The sequence below is a fragment of the Petaurus breviceps genome, unplaced genomic scaffold, assembly GCF_028583685.1.
Source record: "Petaurus breviceps papuanus isolate PSGF00001 unplaced genomic scaffold, PetGlider_PUasm1.0 84, whole genome shotgun sequence".
Taxonomy (NCBI): Eukaryota; Metazoa; Chordata; class Mammalia; order Diprotodontia; family Petauridae; genus Petaurus; species Petaurus breviceps.
In genome coordinates this window covers 7,307,179-7,331,657 of record NW_027186645.1, presented here as the reverse complement: position 1 = coordinate 7,331,657, position 24,479 = coordinate 7,307,179, and the positions used below count along the sequence as shown (strand labels likewise).

At 33.7% G+C, this 24,479-nt stretch overlaps 1 protein-coding gene across 1 annotated transcript in view; it reads right to left on the bottom strand.

Annotated features, from left to right (window-relative positions):
* Positions 1–235: 235 nt before the first annotated feature.
* LRRN3 (leucine rich repeat neuronal 3) overlaps positions 236–24,479 on the bottom strand; it is a 61,068-nt gene continuing 36,824 nt past the window's right edge. Inside the window, exon 2 of the mRNA XM_069107029.1 lies at positions 236–3,257. Within this exon, the coding sequence (XP_068963130.1) occupies positions 776–2,902 (2,127 nt within the window). The 5' untranslated portion in view covers positions 2,903–3,257 and the 3' untranslated portion in view covers positions 236–775. The remainder of the gene's footprint in view (positions 3,258–24,479) is intronic.

Here is a 24,479-nt window from a genome sequence, read left to right as displayed (position 1 = left end):
TAATTCTGCGACAGTACTCTAAATATGTATCTCCCTCATGGATATTTTTGTCTAAATGCAAAGTATGAAACTGTTTTTTTTAATATCACAGAAGTATAAAATGATTTACAAAATATGTTTTTGTGCATGAGGTATAGTTAGCCCATGAAAAAATTTTCCCCTTAGAATTAAGAACTCCATGGTAATGAAATGTTTTTTTTAATTCGCCGTTAAAATGATTATATTTGTCAGATAATATCTCTCAGAAATTGGTTTTATTTAGAAACAAAACAAGACAAAAGCAATTGATTTTAATCCAAAATGTATTTTTCCTCATAAAAAAGTTTCACATACTCACTGTGTCTACTCTACATAATTTGTCCATTTTGCTATACCACGTGCCAATTCAAGTTTTATCTGGTCACTGCAAAAACTCGTGGCTAATATGTGTAATGCAACACAGGAGGAGGTATTGCTCAGTTCAACTACTTTTACATACTTAAAAAAAAATACAGAAAAATGTTCTTGTTCACTTGAGCTGTATTCCAGACATAAAAGTCAAATGAAAGGTCTAGAAAATGAAGTTGTTTTATTTGGTTGCCACAGTACCCTTTGAAGCCAGTTAATTAAAATACTTTTTTTTAATGCTGGACTCATACATGTTTCCATTGTCAGCAGCAGCACTGAGGAAGTCTAGACTTCTTTCTAAATAATATTTCCATCACTTTTATTTAGCACAACTGTAGTCTTGTACTTTTCTTCACAGAAAGTAAGTTTGTTTTCTTAACCACCATTTTTAAGATATATTTGTTGGCACACCTATGACAGTTGCTTTTACTTCAAGTGCTGTGCTTTTCTCTTTTCTTGCATCCCAAAGGCTGATTAGAGGAGGATAAAGCTCACTGAATGCAAACGTTGGCCTCTGTAGGTAATTCCGTACATAGCTGTGTCCAGCATCACAGTTCATCTCCTGAGAGATGCAGCTGAAAAGACATATCACACTGATTACCCCCAGCAGACCTCCTAGGCAGGCAATGAATGCTGTTAGGTTATTCTTTTCATAACCTTTCAAGTCAAGATCCAATCCTTTTGTGGTGACATTAATACATTGCTTTTTATTTTGCTGGTAGATAGTAGGGATATCAATACAAATTTTATATTCGGTTGATGGATTCAGATGTGTGAGATTATACACCTTGACATCAGATGGTATTCGAGCACTTTGGGCAGCATGAGAATTTTCAGTTTTAACAAAAGCAGTCCATTTAACACTGGATTTAAGAATTTTGGAATTTGCTTTCCAAGATACCAGAACTGAATTAGACTGAACATCTTTTATCTTAATATTCAAAGTTCCATTATTATCCTGGGGGAAAGAACCATCAACTTTGATCATAATTGACTTTAAGTCAGCACCGACCAGGTTAGTTGCTATACAAGTGTATAAACCACCTTCCTTTGGAGTTATGTCACTTATGTCTAATGTACCCTCAGAATGGACATAAAATTTGTCAGAAATACTATTGGGCAAGAGCTTATGGCCTGATGGTGTGATCCAGTAGATTTCAGGCTCTGGCTCTGCTGTAGCTCTACAATGTAATGAGATGTAGCTCCCAGCTTCTAAATCCAGATTAGAAGGAAAACTTTCAGGGGCAATCAGAGGGAGACAAATTTCCATCATTTCCCTGAAATGTACTTGCCGAACATTCTGACCCTGAAATTCAGGAGGGTCCACACAAAGCAGTGAATCAGGCTCCATCAGTCGAATGTTGGTTTTATTCATATTGATCCAACGGATAACACAGTCGCATCTGATGGGATTGCTGTGTATGCTGATTTCTTTAAGGTTAGGCAGGGACTCAATGGTTCCATGGTACAGGGCACTGAGGGCATTACTGTTAAGCATGAGTGATTCAAGTTTGGGAAGTCTGTAGAATGCATTTGGATGTATGTATGATAATCTAGGGTTGTTAGTAGCTTCTATTTTTCTTAGATCTGGTAAATTGTCAATAGCAAGACTATCTATAGATATCAATTCAGGCATATTATTTATTCCCAACTCTTTTAGATGTAACATGTTGCTGAAATCTCCTCTTCGTATTCTATGAATAGGATTCTTATTTAGATCCAAAAATTTGAGGTTAATTACCTTTTGAAGAGCCTCATGGGGCACTTTAACAAATCTGTTATCATAAAATGAGATGCTTTCTAAATTGTCTAGACCAACCAATGCATTATCTGGTATTTCAGTGAGGTTTATGCTAGCTATAACTAGACTGCGCAGATTGATAAGTGGCTTAAAGTTCATATCTTTGATTCTAATGATTGGATTTTCTCCAATCATGAGAATCTCTAGATTTGGAATAGCTTCAAACCATTTACTGTTGATCATCTGCAATCTATTTGAGTTGAGATGAAGTCGGAGAAGATTATATAGACCAATGAAGGCTCCTGGTGAAATGGTAGAAAGGAAGTTATGATTTATATAGAGTTCTTGTAAATTATTTAGCCTGGACAGACATTTTTCAGGCAGTTCAGTAAGTTTATTTTCCTCCAGGTAGATGGAAAGAAGCTGAGGCATATTTCTTGCATTAATATTGGTGACTGAGGATAAGTTGTTTTGTGATAAGTCCAGTCCAGTAAGATTCACTGGAAAGTCTACCGAGTTTTCAATTTTTGCAATATTGTTGGTCTGCAGCAGTAGGATCTGTGTGTCAGCAGGCAATCTGTCCGGGAAATTAAAAAGACCTAAATCATTACAATCCACTGTAAGGGCCTCCATATAAATGGATCTTGGTGTAAACCAAGGTCTTATTTCACATGTACATGATGGTGGACAATCCACTTTTTTATCTATAGCTTGTACCAATGCAGTGAGAGCTAGGCCAAGTAGCACCTGAATTTTGAGTGGCATGTCCTTCATCTTAGCTCTCAGTCTTCAGAAATACAATGGACCTTTAAACATTCCACAGCAGCTGCTGTTAAGTTCAATAAGATCTGATTGATAAAGAAAATGCTTGCATTTGTCAAATGATAAATACCAAAGAAATATAATGTTTGTCTTCCTGGAAAAGAGTGTCAAAGCTGCAAATGCATTGTCCAAAAATCCCATGCATATTGGAGAACAGAAGGTCACTATTGCATTGATGAGATAAAATTGATAAACTTTGTGAAGATGGAATATGTATAGATGGTCATTGGAGTTTAAGCAATTCATTTATTTAGGAGTAACAATTTCATATCCCATGGTTGATTAGTGTCTGCAACAATGGCATGACCTACAATTTAAGCAAAGGAAACAATTAGTATAAAAAAGGCATAGCAGACTTTAAATTAATTTAGGCACCATTGAAAAATTTTCATTTTTTTATGATTGTTTGTCCCAAGCTTTACATTGATACTTTGTAGCTCTCGATATCATCTTTTCCCCTGTACACGTATACCTCTTGGTTTCTACTGCTTTTACTGGACTCCCATATTCTGTTTTCTAGAGGCAAACTAGTGGAACAGATAGTCTTAGACCCTGTGTCAGCATATGACTTGTAATCTTAGTATTAACAATTACTGCCTGTAGGACTTTGGACAAGTCATTCTCTTCCCTGAACCTTAGTTCACTCATCTATAGACACAGTAATAATACTCACACTGCCTACCTTTTGGAGAAAAAACAAAAATAAACTTTGAATAATTTATAATTGAATATACAGGACCTATTATTATAATTTTATTTATAGGAATATCTTATGTTTGTAACTAGACTATTCAACTTCTGGAAGGTAGGCAATATAAAGAAAAATCTAATTTATTTTTCTATCATTCTCAGGAGTTACCTCATAAGGTCAAGAGTTTGGTGTTTTGTACATAGTGTATATTTATTACTGAAGAGGCAGAGTGACATAATGGATAAAGGATCTTTCTAGAATTCAGGAAGATATGACTTCAAGTCCTGTCACTAATATATACTCCCTATATTACCTGTGTGACCATGGGTAACTCATTTCAACTCTCTAACTTAAGCAAATCTCTGTGATTATAAATTACAAATATTTCTCTACTGGTGAAGTAAATTTACATACCAAAGTTCACTGCCCACATAAAATCAAAAGTCTAAAGCCTACATGTATATTTATGCAACATACTCATCTCCATCTAACTATGTAGTAGTATGTACACAATCCTTTCCAGTAAAACTGACATTCTTATTATTACACATAGACTTCCCATGTCACTGTTTTCCTGCTGCCCTCCATACCATACTTCATTTCTCACGTCCAAGAATTAGACTCAGTAGTTTACTCAAGTACCATCACTTACAATAGTGCTTCCTCCCCACTAAAATAACCTCATGTTTACTTTGTGTGTGTATATGTATGTATATGTGTCTATACATATGTTTACATGCTTATATGTGTGTACATACATGCACACATACATAAACACATATGTAGACGTGTGTATATATCTCATCTACTTAATATGATCACTCCTTGAGGGTAGGAACTATTTTGTCTTTTTAATCACAGAATCTAGCTAATTGTGCATAGTAGATTCTTCATAATTGATGGACTGGTTGATTTCTATGCAAAACAAATCAAAGTAAATAATCCTTTCAATAGAAAGCATAAAGCACAGTGCCTGGCACACAACAAAAGTTAATATATGCTAATTTACTGGCTACAATTAAATAATGCTAATGTGTTGCAACTCAGCTTGCCAAACTGTGACACCATTCTTTTAAGGGATACTGGAGTTGTTTAGAGACATGTTAGTTCAGTGAATAAGGAATATTGATCTTCAGCTGACTTTTCCTTTGTCCTTTCCACAACCCTACTTCTACAAGATTTTTATTATGTAGTATTTTGTATAACTACACCTAACATTTACATAGAAGTTTTCTATTTGCAAAGTTTTTTTTCATATCTATTGTCTCATTGGATCATCACAACCACCCTCTACTATTGTCACTTCTATTTTATAGATGAAGAAACTAAGGCAGAGTCATATTAAATGACTTGCCCAAGTTCACTTAACTAGTAAGAATCTGAGGCAGGATTTGTACTAGAGTCTTCCTAATTCCATGTTTAGATCTCTATACACTACATCATATGATGGTGACCATCTTGTCTCTTCCCTAATATTGAAGTTTCACCTTTATGTACATGGTTCTCACTTTAATACAAAAAAATCCTGACTTCTCTACTACCTCAAGCTCAAAATATCTCATGACCTTTGTGCCCTAGGCTCATTCCTTTGGGACTCAAAATTTCTCTATGTCTTCGTTATTCACTCTGTGACCTATGTTCCTAATTTCATGGTTAATTTTTTTGTACTTTTCTCATCCATCTCTCTTATCCAAAGCCATTGCTAAGTCCTATCAACTCTGCTTTTGCAAAAACCTCTTTTGTAACCATTCTCCACATTATTCCCTGCCATCATTATAGTGCACACCCTTATTACTGTGCTCCAAACCTTGTCTCCTAGCCTTTCTTCTTGCTTTTACTTTCTACCCAAGCACTCTAAACTACTCTGTGTTGCACTGTAGGATTAATACATTTGTCTATAAATTTTGTTTGATAACTCCTCCACTTAAAAATCTTCACAGCCTTCCCTTGTCTACTAAGTAGGCCCCAATTCCTTCACCTGGCATTCAGTTTCCCCTACCTTATTCTGACATCTAGCCTTTCCTTTTGAGGTCTGACCTCATTTTATTCTGTGCATGAGATGTAGTTCTACTCTGTCCCAATGCATGTCTTTGGTCATGTTGCTCTCCATGCCTGAAATATCCACGTTCCCCTTCTTCATCTGCCCATGTATGAAAGTACAGCTAAAATGGTACCTGGTCTCTGAGACCCTCCCTACCTCTATATTCTCACCACCACTTCTTTCTTCCTATACGTCACATCATTCTTGGATCCTGCCATCCCTCAGGCACAAACATCATGTGATAGTGATTGTCATCATATTTGTGCATTTATCTAGTCTCTGTGTTAGACACTTTGAATCATTTGACTTGTTTTCAGTGCTATCCAAAGCAAAAATTCAGAGTAAGCTCCACTTATTTTATTTTTACCTAAAAATTATTTATATTAGTTATTAACATTGAACAAATGTCTTTATTATGTAAATAAAACACACTTATTGGTTCTTCTTCAAATAAATACTCATGTCTTTATAATGGAAACATGAGTAATATGACACATGGATGTAATTTCTATAGATGCTATGTTTGAAAAGCAAATGACTTTTCTTGAGGAATACTATTTTTAATCAATCACACTGTTGACAATTTTTGCTATAACTAAAGAACTTCCAGATTCTTATTGCAGTAATGATGAGCTATTTCCATTCCCAAGTCTGTCTTGAAACAACGATCTAAAGCAATCAGCATTTTACTATATGCCTATTATTTTCTCTTCATGAAAATGTTGTGTTGATATAAGACTGCGTAATTGCTTTATTGATATTGATAAATATATTTCAAAAAGTGGCTACTATGGATAGACAAAAACTATTTTGTATCTTCAAAGAAATGTATTAAACCCATATTATTGTCTCTAGAAATAGGTAGATAAATGCATAGTCCTCTTCGTTGAGCTCTTATTATGTGCCAAGGACTATGCTAAGTGGTGAAAACACAAATAAAAGCAAGTAAGCAATTCCCTGCCCTCAAAGAGCTTCCATTTTTATGAGAGAAAGGTTGAATAATTGGGAATTTCTTCCTTTAAACAGATCTCAAATATAAAAGGGGAGTAGGAAGGTAGGAATGAGTATTTTCTCTGGCATGGCTTGAAGCTAGCAGGAAGTAGCATGTGTAGGCTTTGGTCCTTGTAAAGTAAGTTGAAAACTGACCTATGAGAGCCAAGGGACCTAGGGACAAAGTTGAGTGTTCCACTATGGAAGGTATCGCCCAAGGAAAGGTGGCATTAGTAAAATGGACCAAGAAGACAGGTCTAGGTTTAATTCTTTCTCCATCCTCAATCACTAGTTCTAATTTTTAACTGGGCTTTTGATTTCATTGGCATAGGGTTTCTCTAAGGAAACTAACTCCTTTTCTGCTTATCAACAGCTATTCTTAGAGAATAGCCTGAGGTTGTGTGACTTGTCCAGCATCACAGAGAGGCAAGACTTGAACCTGGATATTCCTGACTGAGATTGACTTTCTTTCCATTATGTCATACTGAACCTCTGCAAAGATTTAAGTCCTATGTAGACTAGACTAGCATTGTTGTTTGGTGTTAGACAACTAGGTGTTGTAGTGCATAGAGTGCCAGTCCTGGAGTCAGAAAGACCTGAGTTCAAATCTGGCCTCACCTCAGACACTTACTGTGTGATCCTGGGCAAGCCACTTAACCCTGTTTGTCTCAGTTTCCTCATCTGCAAAGTGAGCTGGACAAGAAAATGGTAAGCCACTTCAAAATCTTTGCCAAGAAAACCACAAATGGGGTCAAGAAGTGGCAGACATGACTAATCAACAAAATAACAATATAGGCTGAACTTGCATTAGATCTTCCCTTTCCTTTGTTAGTTGATGACAAATATTATCCTTCTTTTGCATTTTTGTTATATGAGTTGCCCATGGTAACGTAATTAATCAATGCTCTAGTTGCAATTGAAACTCTGGTGTCTCCATTTTTTTATAGACCTCATTACTATCTCTACTGTACCATGCTACCTCTCATAAAATGAGGGAATTGCACTAGATAGCACCAAGGTTCCTTGTAGCTTTGATGTTCTATCAGCACAATTTCTCATACAGAGAGGCTACTTCATCTTCATTCAAAGGAGACAAACCAAACCAAAACAACACAAAGTATTAAGTCTTTTTAGCATATCTTTTGTAAATGTATATTTTTATTGTATCTGGCTGGTCTAGCAGACACTTTTTTTCCTATAATTTGTTCCTTCACTTGTTTTCTAATATCTTTTTATTATCATCTTTAATTATACTATTTATATAGTTATGGCCAGTACCATCTCATTTTGACCTAATTTGAGTTGCAGAATGTCTCCACATAAGTAAATCCAAAGATCTCTAAACCAATGATGAACTGATGAGGTTTCCCTGTAGTCTTTTGGGAAAAATCTCCAGTGTAGAAAACATGATTGAAAGCTAGTTGGAAATTTAACGTTTTTATCTTAATATTGATTATTTCATGGTTCCTGGCAAGATTAAGAATCTCTCTCACGAATAGAATGTTTGGAAGGAGTCAGCATCAGAGATAGTGAGAAGACAAAGTTATTCTTTATTTCCTCTGCTAGATTTGTAATGACCCTCTATATTGTAAAGTCTATGAAAAAGAGAACTGTTCTTCCTTCTAACTCTATAGTTGCTTTGGTGTTATATGAAGACACTTATTTACAGTCAGCTAATATATATGGATGACAACTGAGATTTAAAACTATTCCTGAAATGAGTTAAATGTTCTTTGGTGTCATTTTACATTTATTGTCTGTGAATATCGCACTAGTAACATAACACACAATAGTGTATTTAGCCCTATTGAAATGCCTACTATTTTGTGTAACTTTTTTGACCAAATGTGTTTCTGTTTCTTCATTTTGCTTAATTCGGAAGTTCCTTGATACCTAAGACCATTCTCCAGTAGCACTAAGGGCTATGCTAGTTACCCAATAAATATCCACTGATTAATATTTTTATTACATAGAGATGATTTTTTTTTTTTGCTTATAGCATGGGTTCCAAAGAATCTGTGGAAAGATTACAGGAATCCATTAAATTGGATGGGCAAAAGTACATTTTTATTGTCAATAACCTATGTTTTTTTCATAGCCTATATATTTTATGCATTTAAAAACATTCTTTTGAGAAGAGGTCCATACATTTCCAAAGACTGCCAAATGCATTCATGATACACAGAAAAAAAAAAAAAACAACACCAACAAACTAATAACCCTTGGGTGAAAGAATGCCAGACTGTCTCAAAAGTTTTCAGTTACCATTTATGCAGCAGGGTGGATTGTTATGATCTCATACTTAATAGTTGGAACAAGAATGTAAGAAAAGCTGACTGAGATGAGCTTTCCTTGCCATTCCAGGAAACCAACTTGGGATGTTGCATTCATTCATTGTTTATGAGACAATTTGTAGATGCCAACACTTGACTTTTGGCAAATCATTTTGGAATTTCCTGATAGTAGCTTGAGGTATTGACCAATTTTCCCCTTTGGAAAAGGGGAAAATAATTAAATTAATTAAACAATAATTAATTATTATATGTACTATATAAATACATCATGATTATTATTAATTATTAATAATGGCTAATTATTAAAATAAATTAATTTTCAGCCCCATGAATGGAGAAACAATTTAGGCACTACAGTATGAAAAGATAATTTTAATTGCTTAAAAAATAGTTTGGGGTTTTGCACTCAGCATTTTGTGTCTTTGCAGGTTACCTTTTCCTTAAGCTTTAGAAATGTCATCATTAATGATTATAAACTTTTACATTTGAGTAGAATATGACTAGTTATTACTTTAGTGGGGTACCTATCCACATTTTTTCAAAGTGTACATTATATACTAGGAGAATTTAACTTAAAACACAAATGTAATCTGGAAAATTTATCATTCAATTTCTATGTCTTTAGATGAAATGATTATTTAAAATCTATTGTTTGTATTCACATAGCAAACAAGACAAAATGATTTTTAAAAGCCAAAATAGATTTCCTGTTGAAAGTTGAAGTGTTAAAAATGACATTCTTAAAAATCTGAAGTTTTTAGGAAAGAATCATTATTTCAAGAAACAATAAGGTGTCATCAAATACCCTGGGCATGTCACTTAACCCCAATTACCTTAAAAAAAAAGAGAGAGGAAGGAAGGCAGGGAGCGAGGGAGAAAGGAAGGAAGGAAGGAAGGAAGGAAGGAAGGAAGGAAGGAAGGAAGGAAGGAAGGAAGGAAGGAAGGAAGGAAGGAAGGAAGGAAGAGGAAAGAAAAGAAACAATGAGGGCAGGCAAGATGGAATGTTTTTTAAAGGATGTGAAAATGAGAGAAATGAGAATTTAATGAAAATAAATTCATGTCATCAGGTTGTCATGCCATCTAAATCTATTAATTTTAAATAATGCGGTTTTCTTCACTATCTAGTTCCTATATACATTATTTTAGAAGATTTTGTTACCCTTTTCTCTTCCTTTAAAGTCAACTGGTAGTTTCATGTCATAGTAAAAGAAATATCTAATTAGATTTTGATGAAAGGTAAGGAAGCCACTGTAGGTGAATTGTTTGTTGCTACTAAATATATTTTTCAATGGTCTGAGTAAATGACATATAGAAATCAGACTCCACAACAAAATAAATATTTCAGAAATGATCATTTTATTTCAGATATATTAAGTATTCCTATAAAATTGTTATATTTTAAGTATTACTCCAAATCCCTTTTGCAATTGAAGTCATCTTACAAAAAAAAATCTACATTCTGAACTCTGGAAATACTTGGCAAGTAAAGTGAATACTTTTTGATTTAGAAATTCCAAATGCACTAATGGGAAATTCAGAGGAACAAAGGGAAACCAGAACAATTCATCTTGTTCATTCAGAACAATATATTTTAAAATTGCTAAATGTTCCACAAAGTATATAGTAAAAATAATTTTCATTTACATGAAGAGTAGATAAGATGATGAGTTTTCTTCATGATCTATTAAGTATGATTTTCTCTTTTTGATCTTTTAAATAGATGGCTAAGATTTTTTTGTATTTTACCATTATGTTGCAAAAAAATGCCTAATGGAATGGAACAAGAAAAATAACTGTTCACTGATTTAGCCATGAGCAGATAATGTAACATGTCTTTAGATGTTATCTACTTATTCAAGTCTTACTGAATTTGTAGTCTTTGGGTAAATTACTAAAGTTCTCTTAAGTCTGGGGTGGTGTGTGTGTGTGTGTGCGCGTGAGAGAGAGACAGACAGAGAGAGAGAGAGACAGGGAAAGAGGGGGGAGAGAGAGAGACAGAGAGAGACAGAGACAGAGATACAGGGAGAGAGAAAGAGAGAGAGAGACAGAGAGAGAGAGACAGAGACAGAGAGAGACAGAGACAGAGACAGAGAGAGAGACAGAGAGAGCGAGACAGAGAGAGAGAGGGAGGGAGGGAGGGAGCAAACATGTACTAATACGCCCTGGGCTGCTTTGGATTTTGCCACCATAAGAGTTCCAGTTTTCTTGAAAACAGTGCCCGGTTTCATGTGATTTGGTCCCTTTTAATTGTACTCCTGTAATGGGTCAACTCACCAAGGGGCATCACCATATTTAGAGTTTGATGCTGCCTACAGAATATGAATGCCCTCAACGTTGTTTCTCGTCACTGGAGTAACGGACATCTAAGAACAGATTCAGAAGGACAAAAAGGGGGAAAAAATACATCAGATTTTGGCAATCTTTCTTTTTCCACTTCAGTGGTCAGACAGTGATAAAAGTGGAAATGTAGCAGTTACACTGCAGTGGGCCCTACTGGCAAAAGGGAAAAGAGTTCACTTTACAAGGACCAATTTAGAGGTGGAAGTACTTTCAAAACACAGCTGCTCCTACAAAGCTGCCTTTCAGATTTGTTCATAGAAGAACAGTCTCTTAATTTCTGCCATCACAATCATTTCAGAACTTTTTTCTGGATAACAGCCCTGACCACAACAACATTGACTGAAAAAAAAGAGGAAAAAGGCATTTTATATCTTTTTTTTAAATCTCTGCCTTAGTGTGCATCAGTCTGAAGCATTAAACATTCCAGAGCAAAATAAGGTCAAACTTTTTATGTTATGCAGTTTATTTCTAGTCATCATTAAACACGTTCAGTTAACTCTCCATTTTTAATCATTGGGAATTTTCTTTTTTTCCCTTTTTTTTTGGTAATACAATTTATTGAGTATATAGGATGAGAATTTAGATCTTTAAGACATTTTCAAACTTAGGAAATTTTTAGATAAAGGACATGCTATATCTGTTCATGTAACTCTCATTCTCTCTCCTATGTACTTTGTTAACAAATATTTACTCAGCATGCCAATTCATAACCTTCAGAACGTCAAAATTGTGGCTGATAATTCTGTTGCTACAGCTAATGGTATCTCTCCAGGAAAGAAATTATGAGGAAGGGGTAAATTACAGAAAGATTCTATATTTTCTTTTAAAAATAAAAATAGGGAGATGTGACAGGACTGATATAGTGATTAAAATATCTCCTTTCCCTTCATTAAAATCTTGCCCTCGTAAAGATTGACAGTAACTAATTTTCTAAATTTGTTCTTTTCAATTGCTATCCAATTGTCCCTCTTCTTAGTTTGAAGATGTCTGATCCATACGATCAAGTATTTGGGGATGGAAGGATCATCTAAAGCAATCTCTTCATTTTACAGCTGAGAAACTGAGGCCCATAGAGTTTAAATCACTTGCTGAAGATCATCCAGATAGTATGTGGAAGACCAAATGTTCAAATCCTAGAACACTGAATCTAGCTCACTTTCCACCGTACTGAAAGCAAAAATAAAGTATGATTAAGTAATACCAAAGGTATAAGGCAATATTAGTGAATTTTCATGAGCTATTTAAAGCTGCATCTCAGTGAAATGCATCTATTATATACTATTCAATATTCACAGTGATGGACATTGAATATCAAACTTAGCATCCAAGGGAAGAATATTTATATGCCTTCATTGAGAATCAGGTTAATTTTCTAAGAGATTTTAAATATATTGTAAAAATATAACTAATAGGGGTGGCCAGGTAGGACAGTGAGTAAGAGCACCAGCTCCAGAGTCGGGATGACCAGGGATCGAATCCGGGCTTAGACACTTAGCATCCACCCAGAAACACCTGGCTGTGTAACCTTGAGCAAGATACTTAACCCCAATTGCTTTAAAATATATACATATAACTAATACCACTAAAGCTGTCATTTCTAGCCAAGTAGTATTTGGACAGGTAGAGTTTGAAAGCATACATTTTTCTGTAGAGTATGTCTATTAATTGCATAAGAGTATCCAGTGACATAAGATATGGTTTAAAAGGGTGGATTACTTTCTTTAATTCATATGTCTATTTTTATTTTGTGAATTTCTCACTATATCTTTTATTTCTCTTTTTGGCTCCCAGACACAGATTTTGCCTGAGGGAGAGCCAAAGGCTTGAAATGTTTTATATGAGAAGAACACAAGATAAAGTCTCACATTAGAGGACATTACAGGAAGGCGATATCAGGAATTCTTATACCATACTTAATCCCTAATACTTGTGTATATTCTAGTTTTCTAAAAATGAAAATAATTTCTAGAAATAGTTAAATATGAATGTTACCTATGGGAAAAAATCATCTTCTACTGGTTATAGAGATTTGTTTTAGTTTTTCTCTCAACCAGCAATGATTCAAATTTTCCTATATCATCTTTCTCAGTCTTTGGAATCAATGAAATAAAAAGGCCAAGAAAATGAAGTGGGTGAAGAAAGCAGGAGAATTCACTTCAATACTCGAAATTCTAGTGTTTTAATTATTATTTTTCAAAACTAAATCAAAGGATCTGTGGGGCACATCTCACATTCTGTCACAGAATTTAGGTCTGCAGAGAATATAATAGAATATCTAGGTACCATCCTCATTTTATAGATAAAGCAGACAAGGTCCATTGCTACTACACAGCGGATTAGGTAAAGAACTAGGTCCTTTAACCAATCCATTGTGTTTTTCACTTTATGATAGTCTGGGGATAGGAAAGATTTTTTTCCCCTCAAAATTCAGTGGAAAAGATATATTATGTTAGTTGGTCCAAGTTCAATAACTAATGAAGACAAGGAGTTGCCATGACTACATTAAGAATCTCAATTTTCCTCTGCACCAAATTACCAGCTGAATTCATTTGTGTAAAAAATCTGCATTTACTTTCCCCATTATCTGATTTTATATTCCCTTGTTGTAAGATTCAGGCTTTCTTTTCAAGTATAATTGAAGGTTTAATATCCCTTGGGTATTGTTGACCATTTGAATGTATGCCATGCCATAATAGTTGTAAGAAATGAGTCGGCTTGAAGACCATTTATAATTTTTCCCAATATTAAAGCTGGGAGAAATCCATATTTCTCTTACCCCTAAGTTCTAATTCATCTGTTGAATTTGAATTTATTATGCTTAAGGAAATTCTTTGTGTTAACTTTACAGATAGCCTGACAGGTATGATTCTTAAATGGTGACAAATTAAAAAGTGGAAATTTAAGAGAAAAGAATCTCAACTAAAATTGATAAAATAGCCATAAAATTAGATATATTTCAAAGCTTACTTTTTGTATAGTCTCATGTAGTAAAAACATTTGGAATTTTGCATTTAAAATCATGTAATTTGAATGATTTAGGCATTTAAAATAATTTTTGGTTAGTTATATGCAGTTATTCTTCTGATAAAACTAATTTAGTTTCTGATCATGTGTACACACAACAAATAAAGGATAAATTTGTTAGCTATCCAGGTAATCTATTCACTTTATTAAATATGAAAAAAATGACCTTGGAGCATAAATTTTGGGACTACTTGGTTTCTTTGATCAAGTTAATTAAAGGGCTGTCAGTAGAGACTAGTATTTAGTTTTGCTAGATTTTTATATTTTTGCCAACTCAAAATAGAAAAATGCATGTTTACAAAAAACTTCTTGTTCTCAACAGAATACTTTTGGCAACAAATATAAATATTTGGTGAATTTTATTTCCTGTTATTTATAGTACTTTTATGTGGAAAGTTCATTGAAGACCCTATAATATTAGGTGGTCCTCCCTCTAGTGGATTTGTGGCAGGACATGGACAAGACTTCAGACATGCATGAATGAATCCATTTAGCCTTGTTAGAATTCACATTCTTGAGGGCATAAGTCTGTTAGCCAATAAGAAATTTACTCCAAGAATAAGTAGAAAAGTGGAATGACTCCAGAAGTCCTTGACAAATGACACTTTGGTTCTACTTTAATGTCAAACGTAATCCATAAGACCATCTGGGAATTGAGTGAACTCATAATGAACTTTAGGACCAATTTAGGACATTCTCTAGTCTTCATATCACATTCCATCCCTGGATCTACCATAGTTTTATATTCCCTTTTTATTCCACCATACAGTAGCCTGGGGTGAAACGAAAATGGCCCCTTTTCTCAAGGAATGATGTTGGGAGTCAAAGTCATCCACAGGCCCATTATTATTATTTTTTTAATTTTTGGCACCTAATTATTAGAGAAACAGTTTTAGTGTATGTGGGATTTGAAGATTTCAGAGAAAATGGGCAGCAGCTGTTGTCTTTCATTTAAAAAAAAAGTAGCAATTATCTTAGCATTGCCTCTTCAGAAGTAGATGGGGAGGGCCATTTTCTCAATTCCTTTTTTTAATTATTGTTTTATTATTATTATTATTATATTATTTATAATTATTTATATATTATTATATTATTTTTATACATATTTTATTTTTATTTTTTATATTTTTATTTTATATTATTTTTATAATGAAAAATATATAATATATAATATAATAAAAATAAAAATTATAAATGTTTATAATATTATATTAATTTTATGTTATATATTTATGTTTAATTATATATTATATTATTATATATTATTTATATAAAATTTATTATATTCTATTATTATTATTGTTTTTTATTATTGATTTTATTATTGTTAACAATAGTAGTTAATATTATATAGCACTCTAAGGTGTACATAGTACTTTACACATATCATCTCATTTTATCCTTACAAATTACAATGATGGCGTAGGGTTTATTATTATCCTCATTTTACAAGTTAGGAAAAGAAAGCTAAGAGGTTAAGTGACTTCCCTAGAAGGGAACTAGTAAACACCTGAGGTAGGATTAGAACTCAGGTCTTCTACACTCTGAATCTAGCACTCTATCTACCTTCCTCATGATGCAGACATAATATTAGTTTAGGACTGAGCAGGTAACAATTCTGATTAGAAAAAATGTTGGTCTAAGAGTCAGAAGAAGTGAGTTAGAAACTCAGTGCAGCCACTAGCAAAATCTCTATATGACTTTAGAATGGGTCATGAAATCCCCACGGCCCTGTCTCCAAAATGAAGACATCATCTCACTTGGTAATCTCCAAAGTCGATCAGAAAGCTTTTATGACATGCTTTAGCATGTATTGTTTTGGCACTGGGTATACACATACAAAGAATGGGATTCTCCCTGCCTTAAGTACCTAACATTCTGATGGGAGAAAAGAACAGGTACACAACACACATACACATTTTCATACACATATGTACACACAAATATATGTATATATGTTTACATAAATTTACATAAAGCCATTAATTAGAAGGTAATTTGTTAGGAAGGGAACTAGCGGTTAAGGGAATCAGGAAAGTTTTCACTTAGATCCTTTCCAGCTCTAACATTTTATAATTCTATGAAATATAATTTCAATAAATTATTGTCACCTAAAAGAGCTTTCATGTTAATAAAATATTTATTGTTTTATTTTAATTTTGAGTTGCTTATTCTCCTCACCATACAGATACTTAGACTGAGATTTGGAATTTATACATAGCTATATATACCACCATATACAGAAATGTATATAGGCAATAAAAGGATATTAGCCTTTAAACGAGGGATATTAATCAGGGTAAGGTGGTAGATTTCAATATTGTAAATTTCGATGATTAAAGCAAAAATTTTTATTACAATATAACTGATTTTCTTTAGGATCCTCTGTATTTTATTCATACATTTAAAAACATTCTTAGAAAGTATCCTTAAATTTTGCCAAACTGCCAAGAAGTTCCAGGACACACACAAAAATGATAAAAATCCTTGCTTTAAAGATTCTTTTCATCCTCTAATTTTTTTTTCATCCTTCTTAAACTGCTAGCTTTTTTCCTTTCATCAATTCAGTGCAATTTTGTATACTCTTATGCAAAATATCTCACCTCCTCTTCTCCTCTCTTCCTCTTTCTCTCTCTTTCTCTCTCTCTCTCTATCCCTATCTCCCTCCCTCTCCCTTCCCATCTCCCTCTCTCTCTCCTTCTCCATCGCCCTCTCTCCCCCCATTCCCTGACCCACTCCCTTTCAATTTTCCTCCAGCTGTCTCTCAACCTCTTGGAGCCTCAATTTTCACATCTGCAAAAGGAAGTTCTTGGATTTGATTACATCTTATGTGCCTTACATATTTCATCTTTTGATCCTATGGTTTTGTAGACTTTTCCATAACACTATTGTAGAAAGCAGCATAGTATAGTAGATGGAAAGCCAGATTTGAAGTCAGGAATACCTGGGTTCAAGAAATGCTTTTGATGCACACTGGCATTGTGATTCTGGGCAAATCACTTAACCTCTTGGTACTATAGTCATCTTTCTATGACTAACAGTTTCAGAAAAGTTGCTAACCTCTATTGGCAGAGGGAACTTCCTGTATTAACAGTTCCAAATTCAGTTCCTATCACTATGCCATCTTCATAGTGCTACTGTGAGAAAAAACATTCTTAAGATGTTAAAGTGCTATAGAAATGTCAGTTGTTATTATTGACAATATTATCACGACACATTTTAGCAGGAAAAGAAAATTGTAAAGTTGATAAATGAAATGGATTGTATCAAAATTTTAGATAGACATAAAATAATAAGTTTAGAAATATTAGCTCACTTTATATAACTCAGATAGTTTGCTCTTTATATGACTGTGATAGTTTGCTTTCCTCACAAAAGTTCTGCAGCATTAGTAGAAATGACATCATGGGCCTAGTGCAGGAGCCACTTCAACCTCTTCCTTGGTAGATGACTGCCATTATATACATATACATACACTCACACACACACATATAGCCATAATCCATGACAGAAAATAGATTTGTATTTCTAACATGACATTTATAACTTTGTGGTATTTACAAAAACATAATTTTTGCATAATTTTCACAGCAGAAATTATTCAATTATAATTGTCTTTGTAGAGAGAGGAAAATGGAAGTCCAGATCTTGGCAGTATTTCTCATCAGTTGGAATGATTTCTGCATGCTTATGAATTACCAGCTTGGGTGTAAACCGTCATTTTTAATTAGGAAAAGCATCTTGATTTGTATTTCTTTTTAATTATGCTTTTTGCTCAGCTGAGCATTTCATTAATAACATTACATGTAAAGTTGATTTTTGTACATGATTAGTAAAACCAATGATATTTCCAAATCCAAACTTGTCCTTACATGCTTATTTTTTATCTCTGAGTGTATATACTAATATTCAGTGTAATAGGGAACACTGTCATGATAACATTATGGTAGCTTTTTCAATTTGATTCCAGAAGCCAATAGATTTTAACTGCATGATTTGCTTGTTTTTACTTTCATTTTTCACTTGTTATTTACTATTTTACAATGCCAACAATTAGACATCTGTTACAGGATTTTAAAAAAAAAGTAGTCATTCACTGTTTTTTTTTTTTTAACACTGGTTTATCCTATATGTTATTGTAAGCATTTTGTTTTTCAAATGGGGAAGCTGAGGCACATTGGATACTTTATGTTATAGAGAGCTATAGATTAAATTGGGAGTGACACCCTCTTTTTTTAGTATTCAGCATATGGCATCACAGTATAATGGAAAGACTATGGCTTCTAGTTACAGTTTTGTTCCTAACTTGTGAGCTGGGACAAGTCACATTTCTCTGGTTATCAGTTTTCTTAGCTAAAAATTTAGATTGGGCTTATGATCTCCAAGGTCTCTTCCAGTTTTAAAATTTAGTTATTCAATTTTTTTTGCCATTAACTTGAAAAAAGAAAGCACAACTAAGTAGATAAATTTGCATACTAAAGATTTACTTTTGAGCACATATTGCCAATGTGGCTTCAAAAAGATTGTCTGTCTATTGCCATGATCACTCCTTATCATGAAAATGTTCATTCTTTGTACATGGCAGGGAGCAATATTAACATAGGCAACTGCCACTGAGCTATATAATTCATTTATTATTCCTAGATGAAGAATCACCAATATCTTATTGACTTGCACTAATTCATGGAAATTATGATTTTTTTAGATTAATCTGTTAGTGTAAGTTTTGTTATCTTAAAGAGTCCTATATTTTAGATGTATAAATAGCTGATTCACTTGGCAAAATCTGTGTGCATATTTTTGTCTAATTTGGATTATAATCAAGAACATGATCTCTAAGTGCATCTATTCGATAAATCTTTTAAAAGTTTTGTCTGTATCTGCTTGTTGCTTATTTGTTGGCTTCACCTTTTTTCTTTCTTTTTCTTTCTTGATTGATTCTGCCAGATAAGTTTGTCATTGGAAAAATGGACCCTCTGTTGAGAGGAATAGTAAATTACAATATGGTATCCTACCTAAAACCAAGGTTGTTTATTAATTCTAATTTTTGATGGGATAAAAGGTAGTGATGAATACTCTGCATCTGATCAGGCATAGGTAAAGCACAGTGATTTCTAAACAGTAATGCAGTAGATGATGCAACTTTAAACTGATGCCCTCCCATATCAGCTTTAGCACTTTTTAAAAAATTGCTTTCTTGATTTTACAAAGTTCATTTCTTGATAAACCCCTGTCAGTGTGCCAATTTCCAAAGTTCACATCGTATCTGACAATTATTTAGAAATCCACATCTCACAAATACCTAGCCTGAGTCATAAGGCATTTCTGGTATAACACTTTGAGGAAAATAACTGTATAATTTTTAAGTTGTTATTTTTCACTACACATTTTTTCCCAGTTATCAAAGTCTTTGAGAACACAATGCACTTTCATTTTGTAATTAAAAGAAAGTAATGAAAATTTAACCACAACACTAACAAGAAGAAGAGATTTCCAGATAAGCCCCATGTCAAAGTTGGCCTTGTACTCCTCAGATTTCACAAGCAGAAGTCTTCACAGAATGTAGGGAAGCTTTATGGGACTACATGGTAGATAGATATTACAGGGGAAAAAATGTGTCTTTTCTTTTATTGGTGCCCCCAAGTAAATACTTTCCTACCATTCTCCGGAGAGGTTTTTTTTTATGAATCAAAATTGTATCCCAATACAGATAGCGTTTAAAAGTTCTTCATCATATTTGAACTCGATTTAGTATTTCTGTTCAACAGAACAAAAAGGTCTTGGCTTTTGAAGAAGATAGGGAAGCCCCTTGACAAAAGTCCATTGATATACTATTGATATAGGGATGAAGAAATAGTTTAGTTTCAGTATAACAGAGGACTAGAAATTCCATCTGAGAAAAGAATATGATTCTGACAAGATGGAGTAGATGGTCTCTGAATTGTTCCTTTCTGTTTAGCACAGGCTACAAAGTTGGTATACAGCTATTATGAAGTAAAATACTGTTACTAGCTAGCATATTTTCCATTTTTTATTGAGCATTTGAATAATAAAAAGAGCAATTTAATTAGGTTAAGTACAAGTGCACTTGGAATCCTAATCAAATAAGTTCATTTGGTCAAAGAATATATTTGAATGTGAAATTTAACAATGCCATGGAAAGATCACATGTTCTACATAAGAGGGATCTCTACTATAAAATATATTAAAATATTTTATATTTAAATTTTGTAAGTGTGACATATTTATATATATGTAGATATCTTAAAATCTTGTTATAGTACAAATTACTCTGTTCAAAAAAGACCTGATTTTTCTCATAATGCTTTTAAATTTCACATGCAATTATTTTCTTTGACCAAATAAACTTATTTAATCATGATTCTAAATGTGTTTATAGTTAACCTAACTAAAATACTTCTTCTTATCAATCTGACTCTGTTGAAAATAAAGGGGCAGCTCCGGCTCCAGTGTTGGAATGACCTGGAGATCGAATCCTGGGCTCAGACACTTAGCACCTACCCAGAAACACCTGGCTGTGTAACCTTGAGCAAGTTACTTAACCCCAATTGCTTAGGGGCGGCCAGGTGGCTCAGCCAGTAAGAGCACTGGCTCCAGTGTCAGGATGACCTGGATCAAATCCGGGCTCAGATACTCAGCACCACACCCAGAAATAACTGGCCGTGTAACCTTGAGCAAGTTACTTAACCCCGATTGCTTAAAAAAAAATAAAATAAAAATAAAGGGGCAGTCTTCCTGAGAACAAATAAATATTAGAGGGATATGATCCTAACACAATGTTCTCCTGTATAGTTTGACAATTTCCCACTCCATCAGGAGTCAGAGGACCTGGGTTCCAGTTTCTTTTTCTATTTATTCTGTGTGACTTTGACCAATTCAAATGTCTCTTTAAGGCATAGTCCCTTCATCTGTAAAATGAGATGCCTGGACTAGATTATAAAAATCTCTTCTAGCTCTAAATCTAAGATCTTATTAAAACATGCAACTGCTCTTCAATTTTCACTTGAAAATGATGGTTGGCTTTTACCCAGATTGATGATATTTTCTGTATTCTCTACCAAAAATATCACTAGCAACTGCTTCATACTTTGTTTTCCATGGTTTAATTTCTCATTTTCATATTAGAGGCTATGACTCTTGTCATCTCCCTCAACAGGAATATTGTTAAACATATGTCATAGAGGCTATGTAGAAGGCTTTAAAATGGAATTACAAAAAAAAATCCTACTGATAAACCTAAAAAATTCATTATGAAATTGTATTTATAAGATTCCTAAATGTCATACAAAAGATCTTGGAGGAAGTTTTGAGATTTTGCAAAATTTATATTTATAGAATTTTATTAAATCTGCTGGTTACTCACTAATCTTGATGTTCCTAAAGGATGATTTGATGTGGAAGACTCAACTAGGTGGTACAATAGATGGAGTACTGAGCCTAGAGTCAGGAAGATCTGAGTTCAGCACTGGCCTTAGAGACTTACTAGCTGTGTGACCCTGGGCAAGTCACTTAACTTCTGCCTGTATAATGGAAAGAATAATAGCACTGCCTCTCAGAGTTTTTTGAGGATTAAATGAGATAATATTTATTAAGGACTCAGCATAGGACCTGGCATATATACTAAGGACTTAATGCATGCTTGTCTCTAGCTATGTAGGGACACAGAACTAAAATCCCCTTGGTATTTCGGGGGTTTGGAATTTGAAGTCCTGTTTTCACATTTCAACTGTTATTTATCTTGTAGTCTTGGGCAAAATGCTCACACTGTCTTGGCTTCAGTTTCCTCATTCATAAAATGAAGGGATTAGGCTATAATTGAGTTCTTAACCTCAGGTCTGTAAACTTGTTTAGAAAATATTTCGAAACATTTTCAATATAATTGGTTTCTTTTGCCGTTCTACATATTTATTTTGTGTATTTAAAAACCTGATTCTGAGACTGCTAAAAGTGGCCAACACACACACACACACACACACGCACGCACATTCACACACAAACACATACACACACCCCACACACAGGTTAAGATGGACTAGGTCATCTCTAAGATCCTTCTAATTTTAAGATCCTACAATTGGCGCACTTTATTTATTTTTTTAAAGCAATTGGGGTTAAGTAACTTGCCCAAGGTTACAGGGCCAGTTTTTGTTTGTTTTTTTTTGTGTGTGTGTGGGTATTAATTATCTGAGGCCAGAACTGATTCTGGGTCCTCCTGACTCCAGGGCCAACGCTCTTAACTCACTGCGCCACCTAGCCATCCCATTGGCCTGCTTTATTATTAATTCTGCTTGATGAAAGTACCATTCAGATGTTGGACTTTACATAACTAATCAACACTTTGGGAGTTCTAAAGAGGCAGTAAAGTGTAGTGTGTGGAGATCTGATCTTAGAATCAGGGCACCTTTTTTCAAGTTTCACCTCTGAGGTAGACTGGCTTTCTGACCCAAGTAACTTAACCTTTTGGTGTTTTGGGCAACTAAGTCTATGTGTTACAAATCATGTGAAATCAATTAATAGTGGTACATTAAGTATTCTTAAGAGTTCCTTACATTGATGAAATTACAAATCTGATTAATATGAAAAAATGCAAGACTTTTTTCTTGTTAAAGAGAAAGCAAGTTTTAGTAGATTATAAGAACTAAGAAGGAAAGAACAAGTTGGTGGTAGGGATGGGAAGACAAATACAAGCATAATGCTTATTTCTCTGTGAGGTAGCAGCTCAGATGCTACCTGAGTAAATGATCCTAGAATTAGCATGCTTTAGATATTTAAAACCCTTTTTAATTGTCAATTTCTTCACATTTAGTTGACTTATGTGAATTTGATTTGAGTTCATCACTAAGTTAAAATGAAAAACAAAATGATTAATTTTTACTCAGGTCCTTTTTATTCCTTGGACTAATAAAGGCTAATTCTTCTCATCAAAATTGTGGAAATTTATTTTTTTTTCATCCACAAAGCAAAATTAGGAAAAAGATGGAGCCTAGAAAATATGTTCAGAAAATTTGGAGTAGAATATGGGTCATTCTAAATGGTATTAACTATTGTCATTCTGTAGTTGAAGAGCCAGAGGAGAGCACATTTTGTTTGTTATTTGGATTTTTGACTTTCTAGAATCTAGATTTAAAATGGGTTTGCCTATAACACACTACACTGTTGTACTGGAAATGATTATTTCAATGTAAAGAATAACTTTCGTTCTTCTAGGAAAGTTTTTTCTTATTAATTTGAAAAGTATAAAAGTGAAAAGGATTCTGGGTTGAATGAATAGAAAGTACTGCTTTAACAGCAGAGTCATGATATAATTTAAATCAATTTTTCTTGAATATTCTGCACTAAGTCCAAAGTAGCTATGGTTTCCCAGTGAGAATATGAAGGACTTACTTGCTCTTTTGCATCCCATGCAGTCAGTAAATGCCTTTCCATAACTCAAGCCCAGGTCTTAAGTGAACATTTCTCAATTTATCCACTAAAAACACATTTCAATTCTATCCAGTGAGGGCTGCTATTGCATTATGCAAAAGTCAGAACTTTTCCTACCCTGAGCAGATAGTCAGTAACATACTCCTTAAATTATTTGTAGACTGTATTTATAATAAGGAATTCTTCCCAACAGGTTACATAGCACCTAGTTGTCACCTAGTAAAACTTCACAATATGAGGTGAAAACTAAGAACCTAGGTGAAAAGAGAGTGCAATTTCACAATTCAGTTTGAAAGAATTCTTTGTTATCACCCTAGATTGAGAACTCACTTTCTTAAGGCTGCCCTTTTAGCCAAGTGGAATCTCCAGAAAAGATATTTGAAGGGTCATGTATTCAAAACCTCACTGTGCCTGCCAGCTTTTGTGAAATAGCAAAGAGCTTATTTTAATGTTTGCAAGAATGTACACTACCTATTAGCATTCAATGAGAAATTTAGAGGAAATAAGAACTCTGCTACATTTTATTACATTATAGATGTATTTTCTGCTCATATTATACACTCAGATATTGAACACAATATATACATTTTGTCATTTTATATAATTACATGAGTCCCTCCAAATGTTGAAAATATGATGGAGACCCAAATGGTTTTACTAATTCTCTAATTCTTATGTTAAATAAATTATAATATTTTGACAACT